Source organism: Melitaea cinxia, chromosome 16 (genome assembly GCF_905220565.1).
Source record: "Melitaea cinxia chromosome 16, ilMelCinx1.1, whole genome shotgun sequence".
In the NCBI taxonomy this organism is placed as follows: domain Eukaryota; kingdom Metazoa; phylum Arthropoda; class Insecta; order Lepidoptera; family Nymphalidae; genus Melitaea; species Melitaea cinxia.
This window is the reverse complement of record NC_059409.1, coordinates 11,313,978-11,331,930: the sequence shown is the minus strand read 5'-3', so window position 1 is coordinate 11,331,930 and position 17,953 is coordinate 11,313,978. Positions and strand designations below refer to the sequence as shown.

Sequence of the window (17,953 nt, the reverse complement as noted above, 5' to 3'; positions counted from 1 at the left end):
CAAAGTAGCGAATAAAAATATCCCATACCCAGTGGAATTTGATGGTAAAAAACAATAATATGTCAAACTTGTATCTGTCAGATACCATCATACATTAGATAGTTTTAACGACAACTGGCCAAACAAATAATTTTTATGAAAATGTTTTCGGCAGGAAGCAAAGAGCTTACGTACAAAAGTTATTAGAAAATATCTTTTTATTAAAATGATGTATCTACAACTTGCCGTTACATTGTTTCAATTGTGAAATATAATTTAGTATTTACATATGCATATAATACAATACTATTATAAACCTCTTTTCTAAATGAAAAACACAAGTATTGTTATAAAATATGATATGATCATTCTTTGGGATAACATTAAATACAACACAACATCACAACCTGTATACAGTAATAATCTAATATTAGTAACTAATCTCAAAAATAATATTTAATTTAAAACGTTAATAAATCAAATTATTTTGTTTTAACAATAAGGATATTTGATATGACGTCTTTTTAATAGATTAAAAAATAAAATTATGATTTATAGAGTTGCTTTTATTTTGGACAGATTATTGTTAATGTATAAAATTAATCAAAAATTTTGTAAATATAGTTTAAATATAAAATTATATAAAAATTACATACATTTATCGGTGGGTATCAAACTGAAAATCGTTACTTTACAATACACCATCTTCATTGATCGACATCAAGTAGCTTCGAATGACGATTATGTAGTAGAAGTTCTCCGCTGTAATTTTAATATAAATAAATATTAACCTATATTGACGATAAAAGGTCCTTAGTGTATTTGAAGCCTATTTAAATATTTTAATATCTGACTTATTTTCTTTAATAGGCTGAATACGTAAATTGATTAAGGATTCAAAAAAAGTTTTTTTTTTGCATATAGAAATAAAAATCCAACGTTAAATGAAACAAACACCAACGTTATAAAGGCAATTATTTTTTCTAGCACAATTTAATTTTTTTTTATTTAATCTCTGCTTATTTATTAATCTCAAAATAAAAGAAAAGCAAAAATTGTATATTGAATACAGGATTCTAAATAGAGAGAAATCACTGTACTGTACGCATACAATGAAATGCGTTGCTCTTGACTGCACCCATATGTAGACATTTAACAAATAACACATAAAAAGTCCTCTAAACGTCACTACAACACCCACACTGAAACAGGCATTCCGACATGATATAATTTTTTAGGCGATCAAGGAATATTTGCTAATACATACCTAGGAATAATATTTGAGCGATAACGTGCCCAGCGCTCATGTGGACCATCGTCTTCAAAAAACCAATGATGAAGAGCACGAGGAACACGATCCAGAAGATGCAGTACTTCTTTATAACACCAGCTCTCTCCTGTAATGTAGTGTAAGTGTGTGTTTAATATATACTCGTAAGTACGTATTTTAAAGTATCATCAGTTAGATTTCACACTATTGGCGATCATTGAGTGAGTGAGAAGCATATTTATTTTTTACTTGCTGTCCTGACAGACTTTGCCCTGTCAAAGGCGAGACACGAGAACTGAAATTATTATATTCGTAGATTATAGTCGTTTCGGCTTAATTTTTTCCACTTTTATGCACAATTTCTTATCTAGTCAAAATCTTCTACAAAGTATTAGAAGACCTAAAAGAATGAATGAAATCGATAAAGTCGCTCTCGAGTTATGACATGGCCAAAGGATTTTGTAACAATGACATTTTTGTAAGTTAATCTATTATACCTTGTACACGGCCCACACGAAGACCGAGTGGGATAGGAACTTGATAAGCAGCAGAATTACGATGAGCACAACGATGGTGTAGACCACAGTCGACATTCCATCAATGTCGTCTTTCTTGGAATCAGACATTTGCTTAATATCCACCGCGAACGCTATCAAGATAACTGCCATCAAAAATGTAAGGATCTGTGGAAATATATAAGAAAAAAATTGTATATCAATCTACATAATAATGTTTTATACAGTATAAATGTAGTGATAGAGTTTCATTATGTCGATTAGTTTTCATTTAGGTATCTACGACAAACGCCTAAGATAATACCTCAATATCATAGAATTTTGTTTTGAATAAAATACTATTACTTCTATAATTGTGTTTGCTCGCAAACGAAAAAAAAACCGACTTCAATTACATCGAAGAGTAGTAATACAACGTAGATCGATGAAAAAATAGTAATACTTTGTTCGTATTCCATATAACGCCACATTATAAAATTGTAGAATTATGTAATGTTCTACTGTTATTTCTAACATTTTGTTAACGATTGTAGGCAGAAATTTCATAAAAGGCCCGTCGTCGATTCGCGCGAAGCGCTGACATCGCTTATTACGGCGGGTTTTTTAGTTGAAGCGGATTTATATTGAATTACGGTTTATGTCTTTTTTATTAAAAATATGTACTGTTCATGTTTTCACACAGCTCCGATGCACGACTGGAGTTTACCCCTTCAGATCAACTGTCTAAATAGGCACAAAAAGGCTTACTAGTCTGAGAAATATATTATTACTATATCAAATTGTAAATAAATTAATCTAATAACGCCATCTATCGGAACCTAATTGCGTTATTAGAAAACGTCTGAACGCCATCTCTAACAAGGTCATTCGTTCAGTAGATTTTACTGTTCAATTTTTTCATTCCGGGGCCGGCACGTAAAATAGCCAAGTAAATACCCAGTATTAGCGATAACTCAAAAATTAAAAGCACAAATATATTTATAACGTGAATAAACTGCTACTCTCTACTCTAGTGGAATATTGTAATTTGATCGATAGTCAACGAAGTAATTTCATTAAATTTTGATAGATGGCGTTGTGGCAAAGTATTGAACATGACCACAGTCGTCTTAACATCGTCATGTAAATACGTGTCATCAAAGATTACTCAAAAATTGCTCATTATATCTCAATCATATTTAAAACGGACGACATGACAAGTATTAGCTTTTGATTTATACAAAAAAGATCAAAATCAGTGCACCCAGTAAAAAGATATAACGTATAATACAATGTAGGGTGACGAAAAAACCGTCAAGTAAATACGCAATATTAGATATAACTCACAAATTACTAATCAAATCTCAATTAAATTTGAATGGGACCACGTGACGAATAGTAGCTTTTAATTTATATAAGAAACGTCAAAATCGGTGCACCCAGTAAAAAGTTATGAGGTATAATACAACGTAAGGTGACGAAAATAATGTCAAGTAAATACGCGTTATCAAAGATTACTCAAAAAGTAGTTATCAGATCTCGATAAAATTTATATGTGACCACATGATAAACATCAGCTTTCGATTAAAGTAAAAATTATCAAAATCGATACACCCAGTAAAAAGTTATTGCGGATTTTCAAGAGTTTCCCTCGATTTCTCTGGGATCCCATCATCAGATCCTGGTTTCCTTATCATGGTACCAAACTAGGGATATCCCCTTTCCAACAAAAAAAGAATTATCAAAATCGGTACACCCAGTAGAAAGTTATGTGGTATAATACAACGTAGGTCGACGAAAAAAGCGTCAAGTAAAAACGCATTATTAGATATAATTCGAAAAGTAGTTGTTAGATCTCAAATAAATTTAAATGGGACCAATCGGCACACACCACCTTTCGATTAAAACAAAATTTGTCGAAATCGGTCTACCTGGCAAAAGTTCTGATGTAACATACATAAAAAAAAAAAAAAAAAAAAAAAAAAAAATACAGTCGAATTGAGAACCTCCTCCTTTTTTGGAAGTCGGTTAAAAAGTAATACAACGTAGGTAGACGAAAAAATAGTCAAGTGAATTCGCGTTATCAAAGATTACTCAATCAGATCTCCTTGAAATTCAAATGTGACCACATGTGACACAAAAAAAGAATTATCAAAATCGGTTCATAAACGACGGGGTTATTCCCGAACATACATTAAAAAAAATATAAATATATATATACGGTCGAACTGAGTAACCTCCTCCTTTTTTGAAGTCGGTTAAAAGTGCGGATTGGTGGAGTAAGCGGTTACTGTAGTCTAAAGATGCCTGCAACATAGGATTATCACGACATGTTTTCGACTCCTCACTCAAACTTACTCCAAATTTCTAGCAGGAAATTTCCTTCTGTGCCTTATGTCAAAACTGTGTCTATTCAAAATATAAGATAATAATATGGTCACATTGTCTTTAGTCTGAGATTTAGCACTAAACATGGAAATTCAGTACTAACCGAATTAACAGTTCCCATGATGATGCATCCCGTCTTCAAGTTGAATATAAAGCAGAACTTGTCCAGCACAGGGAGCTCCATCCTGGCCTGAAATATTTAAAGGTATTTTTATCCATAGGTACTTATCAAGTTAAAGATGTATAATCGCATGACATTGTGGGTTTGTTAGAACTATATTTTTTTTATTAGCTAAGATAAAGCAAAATTTATTGAATTATTATTATGAATACAATACATTTAATACAGTCAAGTCAAAATTATTCGTAATTGCCAAAATTATCGCTAAATAGCGATTTCTTTTAAGCAATCCTGTTGTGGAGGATATTAAGTTAGTATCAATTGTGTATTGACGCTACGCGTACGCTACGCGTACCTACTTATGAATATGGGCATCAGTAAATCATCCTAGTAGTAAGCTTGGAAGTAGTAAGCAAATGTATTGGAATTATTACAAGTATTTGAAAGACGTCAGATTAGTTACATGAAGAATATTAAAATTATATATAACTATTTATTTTGCGCTTTTAGTTTTTGTTGCAGTTGTTTGGAAAGTTTAGGAGTTTATATAAATACGTATTTCTGATCTGGGTTTTTGTTCATGTCATTCTTTAATAAGTAAAATATAGCGATAGTTATATAATTGAGCGGTGTACCGAATTAAGGCTTTTCTCCTCTCCTATAATAAGAAGAAGGCAACCGCCCCGCAGTGTCACATTTACAGACTATTTTAGTTGAGTTCAGCTCAGGTTTGCATATAGGTATTTTATCCTTAACACTAATATACAAGATTTTAATTGTGTACATGTTAATTAAATTAAAAAAAAATAATTTTTGACATGCAATTAAAATATTACCCGGCACTTAAATTGTAAAACAATTTGGTAAATTATATTTTATTAAAAAAAAATACCTTCTTGTACGACTAACTAAGTACTTTATTTATGAATGTTATCAGAAACATTAAAAAATAGCAAATGAGGTCAAGAGTAATAGCTCGCGTAACACTTTATTTTTCTTTTCTCATTAAAATGATACGACTAACAGTTTAGATAAAACGTTCCCTTTCACATACATTTAGGGGATACTCATAAATTGCTTTGTCCAAACGACCTCTAAATGTGTATTTCCAGTAGAAAATAACGAAAAAATAACCATGGGGTAATCCTAATACTTAATCATAAGTATATTTTAATAAAAAAAAATTTTGTCGTTTAAAAACAATAATTATAACTACAAATCAATGTAAGGTATAAATACCTACTTACTTATGTTTACTTAGAATTCATTTCACAAATTAATCACAGCACGTTATAGGTATTATAAATTAATAAATAATATATATATATATATATATATATATATATATATATATATATATATATATATATATATATATATATAATATTAAAAAATAATATGTGTTTACGTACTTGAAATATTATTTCAAAAGCATATATACGAAGTATGATTTTCACCTTTAAAATCCCACCACCACGTTTGACCAATCACGATAAGCTACGTCTATTTAAAATAATACACAAATACAAAATTAATTTTTGTTAATGGTTTTTAATTAAATCAGAGGAACACAGTTGCATTTACCAATGTCACATAGTAAAGAGAAGACACGAAAAAATGATCGGTACACAAATGCACACACAAACTTACCATTTTTTGTGATAATTGTTTACCCTTCAAATCTTTGCGTTCTACCCTCAAACTTTGACACTAAACTTGATAGTCTATATATAAAACATATTAATATAACACGCAGTGATCATTGTTGAAAAACGACTAAAGTAAACGCAAAGATGAGTTTGATTGAAGCTAGGAGAGTTAAGTGGACGCTCTTGACTTTACTAAAATGTAAAAGATTGTTAAAGTGAGAAACCATAAAAGTGTATTTAAATATTTTAAAAATACAAATATATTAAATGTAGTTAGTTATCTTTTAAAACGAAATACGTTCCTGATATTTGATACAAGCTGTGCCTTGCGGTTTTGCCAACGATTCCGTAAGTAGTTCTCATGATAAGACTGGAAAAGAATAAATTTAATAGTTATTTCATGTTATTATAGATCTATAGCTATATAGCTAGCGTATATTAAATTTTCATAATGATCAGTTCAATAGCGCGATAATTAGCTTGATAGAGAAAAAAACATGTGTAATAAGCAAACAATGAATGATAAGTTTCATTAATAAGAGGTCAATAAAAAAACTGTTCAAAATAAAAGACTCATACAAAAAAATATAAGATTGGTAATTCCTCGCTAGCTTTAGCCTGTAATATCCCATTACTGGGCATAGGCCTCTTTCTCTATGTAGGAGATTGGTCAGAGCTTAATCCACCACGCAGCTCCAATGCGGGTTGGTGGATATATTCCCTACTATGTGTAACGATCGCTATCAGGTGTACATGATAACAACCGGTACCGACGGCTTAATGACTTTCAGTGGGGAGACCCACAAGGACTGCACAAACACCCAGACCACGGCAAACACCTGTATGGCCAATACAAATGTTTGTCATGTGCCGGGATTGAACCCGCAACCACCAGCGCAACAGGTACAATCCATGGCTGTGACCGTTGCGCCAACGCGGCGACAAACAACATACGCAAAAGTGTTGTTTATCCAAAAGACATAGTTGTGTTATAAATGAAACTCACGTGGAATGGTACCAAGGCTGGTGGCAGCATTTCTTTGTTGAATCGCAATCATATTATCAACGCGAATCATTCAACCTGGCCTCCATTCTTACATCAGCCGATTTACTGAGCAGAAAATATACTGCTAAAACCTAAAGCAGTTCGACCGTCTCTTGCGATGCTTCTGGTGTTGCAAGCGTCTATAGGCTACGACAATCGCTTAGTACGATGATGGTGATCCGAACGCTCGTTTGCTGACCTACTTGTAGGTAAAATAATCACCAGCGGATGTTGATAGTATCGTATCTGGATACTAATCGAAATTATTAAAATAATGATAAACTCGTAGTAAATGGGTACATTATTAGCATATATATGTTACTAACATGTAATGCTGTCGTTAAGTACTAAATTCGTATCCCAGTTGGCTTGAACCCTAAAACAAACACAACCTGATCCCAAGGGAGGTAAAATCCAAACATTTACATTGTTATTATAAAGTGGCTTACCCTTAAAGGAGTCCTGCGCAGAGCTTCGCGTCGATCGATCCCCAACCGATATATACATATGTACTTCCATGTCACATTTTATTCTTATCTTCTACAACTCTATTGAAATAACTACTTAGAACCACACAAACAAGTTAAAAAATATGTACGTACATATGAATATAGTTTTTATAGGGGTTATTTTTGACTTAAATATTCTCTTTTTTCATCTTCATCTATCTGATACATTTTTCTTTTTGCATATCCGAAGTTTGGCTGGTACAAAAAAATAAAACTATCTATTTGTAAAAGTTTAACTATTCATGTATTCCTTAGTACAGTTTTGCAATAAATCTTTTAAATAAAGTAAAAACCGTAATAATCAATTCTAAATTAAATCAAACTTTTTAACCGACTTCCAAAAAAGGAGGAGGTTCTCAATTCGACTGTATGTTTTTTTTTTTATTTTTTTTTTTTATGTATGTTACATCAGAACTTTTGACCGTGTGGACCGATTTCACCAAGTTTTTTTTTTAATCGAAAGGTGGTGTGTGTCAATTAGTCCCATTTAAATTTATTTGAGATCTAACTACTACTTTTCGAGTTATATCTAATAATACGTTTTTACTTGACGCTTTTTTCGTCGACCTACGTTGTATTATACCGCATAACTTTCTACTGGATGTACCGATTTTGATAATTCTTTTTTTTTGTTGGAAAGGAGATATCCCTAGTTTAGTACCATGATGAGGAAACCAGGATCTGATGATGAAATCCCAGAGAAATCGAGGGAAACTCTTGAAAATCCGCAATAACTTTTTACTGGGCGTACCGATTTTAATAATTTTTAATTTAATCGAAAACTGATGTTTGTCATGTGGTCACATATAAATTTGAGATCTGATAACTACTTTTTGAGTAATCTTTGATAACGCGTAGTTACTTGACTATTTTTTCGTCGATCTACGTTGTATTACTCGTCGATGTAATTGAAGTCGGTTTTTTTTTTCGTTTGCGAGCAAACACAATTATTTTATTATACTATTTAAAATTTAAAAATTTTTATACTACTAGCTGACCCCGCAAACGTTGTTTTGCCATATATGTTATTAACTCCCTTAATCCCCCCCCCCCCCTATAACTTCGGAGTATAAAAAATAGATGTTGTTCGATTCTCAGACTTACCCAATATGCACAAAATTTCATGAGAATCGGTCAAGCCGTTTCAGAAGAGTTTAACTACAAATACCGCGACACGAGAATTTTATATATTAGACTAGCTGCTGCCCGCGACGTCGTCTGCGTGAACGCTATACAGCACCAAAAATATCTACGATTATACCTTTTAAAATAACATTCATTTACCCGTTTCTTCTTTACATTTCATATCTACAGAAAAATCTCATGGATGGCGCTGCTTTAAAATTATCTTGTCTACTTATATTCATTTAATTATGTTTATCGGCTTAGTTATTTCTATTGCGTGATTTTTATACTGTGAATAAATAATTTGATTTATATAGAATTAAATAAATAGTAACTTGTTCTCATTTATTCTCCAAATACGATCCATAATTTACTATACATATAAATTGATTATTTAAAATTTACTATACATATAAATTGATTGTGATTTCCAATGAAGTTTTTACTTCGGTCTTAAGCACACACTATTGTTTTCACTTTAAACTTCAAATTTCATTGAATACAAATACTTTTTAATATTGCCTACAAAGTTATAACATATACAGGTGTCCGTGGGCCAACTCAGGAAAAAAAATAAAAAAATTGAGTGTATTACCATTTAAGAAACTTAATGAAGTAGGCATGTTTTTTAAGCTATTGGTAACCTAGGTCTCCCTACGTTTTTTTCTATACCACAGGTGCTTAAACTTTATCACAAAAAAAAATCGAATACACTATATTTTATTTTTAAGTATTTAAAAAAAAAAGAAACAGTTGTGGCTAGATATATTTTACAATTTGCGATACCAAGGCTGATTATCCTAGATTATTTCCACAGAAAATCAATCCGTTATATTGGATTTGCAGCCATAGTGTCCAAAAGTTTGAACAAAAGTATCAAATTTTGTACTTAAATAAAAAAATCAAAAAAATCTTAGACCGTTGCAGATAGATTTTTTTTTCTTAGTTTACCCCTTGCCCCCCCCCACAAACACCTGCATCATCCATTAATTACCGGGCACCCTGTATATTATTTCGATTCATTCATAATTCTCAAGCAGTAAAGGATCAGCAAGAACAACGAACAAGAGCTACATTGAAATTGTACAAAGTTTCTGCAACGAAATGTCAAGTTTTATTTTTATTTACTGTACTGAGTTTATGTTACTATCAATACTCGCGTACACGAAATCGTGAAGAGTTTAAGAATTTACGCTCATAAACAATAAACATTATGAATGTTTTACGCTTGCGATAATAGCTCATTTATTCATACATTCATTTGAATTAACGGCTTTCAATTGTGTCAATATAGCAAGCACGAATACGAAAATAATAATTTAATAATAATCAATTTAGTTTAATGATTTCTAACATATGACTATAACCCATGCGACGTAGGAAATAATGATAATGACATTTTGTTTAAAACGTAATGACGTTGACATGTTATCGTTAATATTCTGACGTAAGTGTCAGTTCGGCAAAGATAACTTATCTGTGCCATTCAGTGAAGTCAAACGGTCAATGTCAATTGTCAAATCATCAGTTGTCAAAATGCGCAAGAGTTGCTTGGGTGTGTTATTTGTCTTCAATTTTATTACAATACGATGTGATTTACGAAAAGGTTAGTTTTTTACTACTTGTTATCGATTAATGATAAGTTTATTCGTTTATAAAGAAGTTTATGAAGAAGTATGAATGGGAAAATAAAATGAGGTAAATCAAAGCGCGAGGCAGATGAAAGAGTAATTAGTATTTAAACAATTTTATTAATTCACGGTTGTAATAAAATGTTAATTAAAATATTTTTGTCGTCATTAATTACATTATTTGTTTATTTTTATATATTTAAAATTATGCTTTTAAGTTATGTAATCAGTAGTTTCATTAAGAAGGCTTTTATCAGTAGAAAATCACGGAACGTCGGAGGCCCACTCAGAACCCAGACCACTGAGCACTGAGTGGAACAGCTGTGAGGAATCCCAACAAAATAATAACCGGTATTTACCGGTAGTCAGGAAAAAACGAAAGTTTTTTCCTGATTCGCAGTACTTATAGCCTGAAGGAAAAAAAATCTTTAGCTAAAGTCATTGAAGTCTTAATGATTTCTATTTACAGTAGTACTTTATGCAAACCATGATTCAATACAAACGAACTAATATTATGGAGAGTCCATTCATGCTGGGTGGGCCCGATGTGGGAACTCCATATTAATTAGCTGTTGTCTATCAATTACGTGATGAGTTTCAGCAACTTTTTAACCTCGTACCTCAATTTTTTATGCAAAGTAAATTGAAAATTTCAGAATAATATATATATCTTTAAGTACAGGTAGGTATAATCAAGTGATATCTCAATGATTGAGATATTTCGTGAAGTTTTTCTGAACCCCTCTCCCCCTCACGTGATTAATAGACAACCTCCTATTAATTAAATGTAACTCACAGTCCAAAGGGAACCCAATTGGTCTGACACTAAATTTCCCAACCAGAGCCAGATAAACCTTTGCGTTACATTCCTATAGCGAGCTCAACATGGCAACGAATCGTCATCATCATCATAATTTCAGCCTATTGCAGTCCACTGCTGGACATAGGTCTCCACAATATGTGTGTTGCCCATAGTCACCATGCTGAGCAGGCGGGTGGCATGGCAGCGTAAGGAGAACCCTATTAATCGCACATTCAAACTTCTAGTCGGGTATGACACGATAATTACACACCAAGATGAACGAAATATATATACAATCTGATTCTAAAGAGTTTAAACGCGCTAAATAATTTTAAGTACTATAGTATATACGAACGAAAAGAAGCTGATTGTTATAGTATTAAATATATATATTTTAGGGACATCATGGAGGTCTATACAGTAAACGAATCTATACAAATATTATAAAGCCAAAGAGTTGTTTGGTTGAACGCGCTAATCTGAGTAACTGCTGGTTCGAATTGAAAAAATATTTTAATGTTGAGTAAATCATTTACTAAGGCATTCCAATTTTAAAATCCTCGACACTAGGTTGAAAATACATTAAGACGAAATCTTGTAGTCCGGAAATGCACGCTTGTGTTGTGCCAGTGCACATAAGTATACGCCAAAACCACGACTAACATTTGTACTGTCTATGCAAATACTTTTCACAAGCAAAGATCGAATCCACAAAAGGTACTACAAAAGGCAGTTACTATATAATCACTGAGCCAACCGAGTCAAAAGTCAATTGCTTATTATTCAAATTTATTACAATCGTCAGATTGCTTGATGTTGATGTTGAATTGTTATACCAAAATTAATTTCGAAAATTGGGCTGAAAAATATTGTGTAAATAAACTAACAAACAAGTCTTTATTATAACACTGTGCCTGTAAAATATAAATTGATTATTTCTTTATTTTAATTTTTTTTTTTTTTTTTATAATAAAATCTTTTTCTTCGTCAATCATAGATTAACAAATGTTTCGCGGTCATATTAATCAATGGTTAAGACTTCCAACAATGAGTGCGTATTTATCTGTCAACAGAGACGTTCATATATCGTAATTGCCAGGAACATAACAATTTAGATCTTATTGGTGATGGCATATAAGGATTGCGAATGCTTTTACAATACAGTTAATCTCCACTGTATCTTTTCCATCCGTGATACTGGTTAAATGGTTTTTGTCAAATAGATAAGTATAACTAAAAGCCATTTTTTTCACCCATCACGTGGTCTATTACTCCTACAACAGAACTCCCATTTGAAGGAACGCAGTTAGATGTGGAGCACTCTGTATATTAAAAAAATATAATTAGTTTAATTTTTTCTTTTACATGTGGCATATACCAAATAGTAACAACTCAAAACTCATCTCAAATTATGATTACAATAGCTTTTTCGATTGTTATTATTTTAAATTACAATTTTCAAAAGTCGTCATTTCCAAATTAAGTTTTTTAAACAATATTCTTTTTTCAAATGCAATTCAAGATCAGAACCAATATAATTCCTTTTAAACAAACCTAATTTCACAAAATGGCCTTAAATTTTCCTTCATTTAAATAAATAGGCTATATATCGCAGAGTTTTCATACAAATATTAAAAATAGACTTTCCAGATCCATTTACGACAATATTATTAATATTAAGTTTAGAAAATTGTCAACCGATTTTTCTTTGAAGGAAACTGGGAGCATAGTAAATAACTCCATTGAGTAACTTACAAAAAAAAAAAATACTGCCAGCGACGAGAGAACTCAGTTTTTGTAACCCCCACGAGCCTTGGTTCGTTGGTTAGTCAGTTGCTGGTGTGATTTGTCACTATAGTATCATTATCCGGGAAAGAGAAGCCTTCGCATCGCTATTCTCGATATTTATGTTAAAAAGTTTAAGCTAACTTGACGATATCTGACATTAGACTATACAATACAAGTGTAGAGCACGGTTTATGAAAACCTAGAACTATAGCAAGAACCTTTCTCAAAAAATAGGCGTTTGAAATATATAGCCTAATATAAATAAATAAACATTTCACACTTAACGGCCCCATTTTCTCCTGTGTTGTGGATCTAGAAACATACACAATACACAGGCACAAACGCCCAGACCACGACAAACATCTAAATGACCAATACAAACGTCTGTCATGAGCGGGGATTGAACCCGCGACCGCCACCTCAATAGCAAGTACTGTGACCGTTGCGCCAACACTTCGTCAAATGAACGGAGAATCTCTCTGAATCTGTCTTTTTATTTTAGAAATGCTGTTAATGACTGTCAAAATTTAGGAACTAAGAGTTACGTCTCAGAAGAAGGAACTAGAGCCAATAACGCGAGCGGATATTAGGTTATTCATTTTGGCTATATTCTACTGCTTAAGAACATTTCAGACTCAGAATATTGGACGGAGCTCGCTTCAAAAGAGTTAGAAGAGGCATTAAACGTAAAATGGAACGAGGGCACAGCCAAGAATATAATTTTGTTCATCGGTGACGGAATGGGACCGAACACGATCACAGCTACCAGGATATACAAGGGCGGGGAAAGTCATCGGTTGTCGTATGAGATGTTCCCGCACGTCGGATTATTGAAGGTAAAGTTTTATTATTATTATTGTTAAGAATAACTTCTCCCATCACTTGGGCTGCAACTAGAGATATAAAAACCAAAAGTATTTTTAGCTGACGTCCAAAAAAGGAGAAGGCTTTCTATTCGATTGTATTTTTTTTTATGTATGTTGCCTCACAACTTTTGATTGGGTGGACCGGTTTCGATGTTTTTTTTTAATCAAAAGGGTGCATCGCAGTTGGTCCAGTGTAAATTTAACCGAGACCTGACAAATGCTTTTCGAGTTATATCTAATAATGCGTATGAATTGGTTATTCTTTCGTATACATTTTCGTTGTATTACTTGTCGATGTCATGGAAGTAAGAAAGTGGAGAACAAGTAACAAGTTACGAACATGGGAGTCGTTAAAAAATTCGTTAATTTAGACAATACGTTAATACTCCACTTTCTTTTTTTTTCACGTCTTTAGTTTTTTATAATCTCCAAGTTTATCTTCACCATTACTAATGCGATCAAGTGTATCTCGGAAAACTTGCTTTAATTCATTTTGTCTAAATGTAGACGATAGAAAAAACATTACTCGTATATTTGATGTAAATTACAATAAGTTCTAAAAAAGTCAAATCCTTTAATTTTACAGTTGGCAACTGACTAATTTCCTAAAAAAAAAAATCTGTAGCTGTACCAGTTGGGTAAGCAACTGATAACATGAAAAAAAAGTACTTTCCAGACCAGCCAGCTTATCGTTGAATAACAATTCTTTTAACAGTAAATTTTTTTTCTTTACCTTATAGATAACTGGCTTTTTTGGCAAAAATTATTAAAATTTGGCAAGTATTTCATGAACGCGGTAAATATTAAATATGGCATTTTAACCCTAAAAAATAAAAGTGGATTGTTGTCGTGCGGTGAAGTCGAAAGCTGGATTAAACAAAAAGATAGAGACATCAGTGCGGTGACCAGTATTAGCAAGTGACTCCAACTCCATATAACAAAGGCACTCTGTACGATACTTTTGATGAATATTCTAGATTCAGTCAGATTCATAAAAAATGTAGAAATTATTTGGCCTAGGACAAAAATAAATCATTATGTGTAGTCAATTTTTATCAAGTAATCCTTTTACCATAAAATTACAATACGTGTTATATCGATAAGCACCACATCGCCTGATAAGACTCAGAAATCATAGATAAAGGTTGTACATTCATAATAATAAAAAGGTAATATGTCGTTTGATACTTTCTCTACCAAGTGTGACAGATATTTACGATACCTACCGTGACTAACCGATTTACGTGCCCTCTAAGAAATAGAAGAGAGCCCAACAAGGATGAACAATGACTAACGACTAGAAATACTGTTTATACTACTATTAGGTACTACTGATATTAGCTCTGAGTGGAAATCGATATGTGAACGTGCTTTTGAATATAACTTTTGCACCATTACACTGAAACGACTGTCTTAGTTTGATTATAGGAGTTTAAATAATATAATTCGTGATCACCTGAACTATGATCATCATCTCCAAAAAAAGTATTACTTACGATTTCTATGTTGGTATCTTGATGAATCTAAAAAACATTTCCGAATGTAGGCAATGTCCTTTACCACTGCTAGTCTTATAATAATCAATCAATTTCAGACTTATTCTGCGAACAAAATGGTGCCAGACTCAGCTTCTACTGCAACAGCATTGCTTTGTGGAGTCAAATCTAATCAGAACACCGTAGGAGTTAATACATTCGTGGAATATAGCGATTGTGCTGCTTCAAGGAAACCCGGCGCTAATTTGGAGTCCTTAGCTGCATTGGCTTTGAAAGCTGGGAAAAGTGCTGGTGAGTAAAAAAATCGTATTTCTGTTTCATACAAACTATATAACAGTGTATTTTATCTGTATAAAATACTGTAAACTATAGACGGCGCCACGGTTCGCTTAAACCGAAAATAAAAATCATCATATCAAGTTTCGCTCGAGCGGGTACATCGTTCATATATATCATAGCTTAATTGGCTAGAGCGCCGACACGGTCAGTCGGAGACGCGGGTTCGAATCCCGCTGGAGCGGTCAATTTTATATGATATTCAAAGATGTTTAGAATTCCTAATGTGTGGGTAACACAAAAATAAAAATCGTACATATTAAAAATAGCATGGTGTCGTCTCTTGTCAAAGATTTTCATTGTAATATGAAACTTTGAATAGTTACGGGTCTCTGTAAAGAACTCACTATAGACGGCGCCACGGTTCGCTTAAACCGAAAATAGAAAATCATCATATCAAAAGTTTCGCTCGAGCGGGTACATCGTTCCATAGCTTAATTGGCTAGAGCGCCGACACGGTCAGTCGGAGACGCGGGTTCGAATCCCGCTGGAGCGGTCAATTTTTGATATGATATTCAAAAATGTTTAAATACTGTAAATTTAGGATTAGGAGCGATACATAATAGGAAAACATATCGAATATGCAAAAAAAGGAAATATATATATATATATATATATATATATATATATATATGTATATGTATATTTTTATGTATGTTCGCGGATAACTCCGTCGTCTATGAAACGATTTTGATAATTCTTTTTTTGTTGGAAAGGTGATATCCCTAGTTTGGGACCATGATAAGGAAACCAGGATCTGATGTTGGGATCCCAGAGAAATCGAGGGAAACTCTCGAAAATCCGCATAACTTTTTACTGGGTGTATCGATTTTGATGATTTTTAATTTAATCGAAAGCCGATGTTTATCATGTGGTCACATTTAAATTTTATTGAAATCTGATTAGAGCTTTTGGAGTAATCTTTGATAATGCGTATTTACTTGACTATATTTTTCGTCTACCTACGTTGTATTACTTGTCGATATAATTGAAGTCGGTTTTTCTTCGTTTGCCAGCAAACATAATTATATATAAAAAAACTTGGATTTATAAGTCATTACTTTGTATAAAACAAAGTCGCTTCCCGCTGTCTGTATACCAAAGCATAGTCTTTAAAACTACGCAACGGATTTTGATGCGGTTTGATTCAGTAAAGAGAGTGATTTTAGAGGAAGGTTTATATGTATAATACTTGCATAATATAGTAGAGGAACGCTGATAGTTTTAGAGGTTTCTAATGTGATGTCGTAAGTAAACACATTTTTTTGCACTTATATTGCAAGTATTTATTTTATATTTATATTTAGTATCAGCATTGCACCCGTGCAAAGCTGGGGCGGGTCGCTAGTATAATGTAAATTCACATATGTTTAGGGTTTGTGACAACGATGCGAGTGACACACGCTACACCAGGTCCAATATACGCTCACAGTGCAGCTCGGCAGTGGGAGTGCGATGCTAGCATGCCAGCTGGTTCAGACTGTAAAGACATTGGTAGACAACTGTTCGAGGACTTCCCCGGCAGAGACCTTCATGTAATAATTTTATATTTTTATTTTATTTTAATTTGTATGCACTATAGACTTACGCTTGTTAATTGTTTTATCTAATTTTATTATTTTATGGAAAGCAAAGATCCAAGTTGGAGTACGTTTGAATAGAAGATAGGTAGGTACGTTGTTGCTTGCAGTCGGTAATGATTTTTATTTTTTATTTTCAGGCAGTCCACTATTTCATATGTCAAATATATATTTTTTATATCTATATCCTTCAAAGCCACTTCGAACAACTACAAAATGTTTTTGAAGTATTTATAAAATTAATTGCATTGTCTTTTTTAAAAATCTTGTGCGCTGTTTCTCTAATAAGCCAGTGAACCGTGCCATGATAACGCGGACAGCGATTTACAGATTAAATAGTTAAATTTAAATAAAGCTAATTAATTTATTAGCCGTTTATCACAAGGTTCTGTTATTTTAATTTATAGACTTTGCCAGTCCTTTATTTCGTTCGATAGATAATAAGATACACAGTCATACCGTTTTTTTATCGTGGTTCACAAAAAAATAAATAAACGAAAAACTAGAGCTTAGCATTGCAGTGCAAGCGCCAGCTCCAAACACCAAACACGAAAAACAAAATCATTTATTGCTTTCTTCACTTCCACACAACCAAGAAGTTTTGAAATTTTGTTCAGAATTAAAAATACGCGTAAAAGACTTAGTTTTCGTACTACAATTTTGTGTAAGTAGTAAGTACAATTTCAGTTCGAGCCGCATTTCGAGAGTCTTTTCACGCTGTGTTAAAAGATACACGGTATTGTCCCATTTTTAAAACAAAATGTCGCATTCGAACTATTTTTAAATACTTCTTTAAAAGATAAACTGCAAAATAAATGTCTAAACCGACACGTCTGTCTGTATACATAAGAACGGCAATAGTACATAGGCAAGT

General features: G+C 32.5%; 2 protein-coding genes across 2 annotated transcripts in view; one reads left to right on the top strand and one right to left on the bottom strand.

Moving 5' to 3' along the window:
- Positions 1-670: 670 nt before the first annotated feature.
- On the bottom strand, positions 671-5,038 carry LOC123660932. Its single transcript, XM_045595952.1, has 5 exons — positions 4,958-5,038; positions 4,235-4,321; positions 1,747-1,932; positions 1,247-1,376; positions 671-741 (listed from the first exon to the last, which is right to left on the bottom strand). The coding sequence occupies exons 1-5, from the start codon at positions 5,036-5,038 to the stop codon at positions 671-673; spliced, it is 555 nt and encodes a 184-aa protein (XP_045451908.1).
- Positions 5,039-6,045: 1,007 nt separating this feature from the next.
- The window catches only part of LOC123660931 (alkaline phosphatase-like), a 33,155-nt gene continuing 21,247 nt past the window's right edge, over positions 6,046-17,953 (top strand). The window contains exons 1-5 of the mRNA XM_045595951.1: positions 6,046-6,116; positions 13,304-13,376; positions 13,425-13,637; positions 15,262-15,454; positions 16,874-17,034. Of these exons, the coding sequence (XP_045451907.1) occupies positions 6,046-6,116; positions 13,304-13,376; positions 13,425-13,637; positions 15,262-15,454; positions 16,874-17,034 (711 nt within the window). The remainder of the gene's footprint in view (positions 6,117-13,303; positions 13,377-13,424; positions 13,638-15,261; positions 15,455-16,873; positions 17,035-17,953) is intronic.

Coding starts and splice junctions, on each gene's coding strand:
- LOC123660932 (XM_045595952.1), bottom strand. CDS start 5,038: ATGTACACAATTAAAATCTTGTATATTAGTGTTAAGGATAAAATACCT. Junction 1,933..4,234: donor TCATGGGAACTGTTAATTCG/GTTAGTACTGAA, acceptor ATATTTCCACAG/ATCCTTACATTTTTGATGGC. Junction 742..1,246: donor CGCTCAAATATTATTCCTAG/GTATGTATTAGC, acceptor TTAAAATTACAG/CGGAGAACTTCTACTACATA.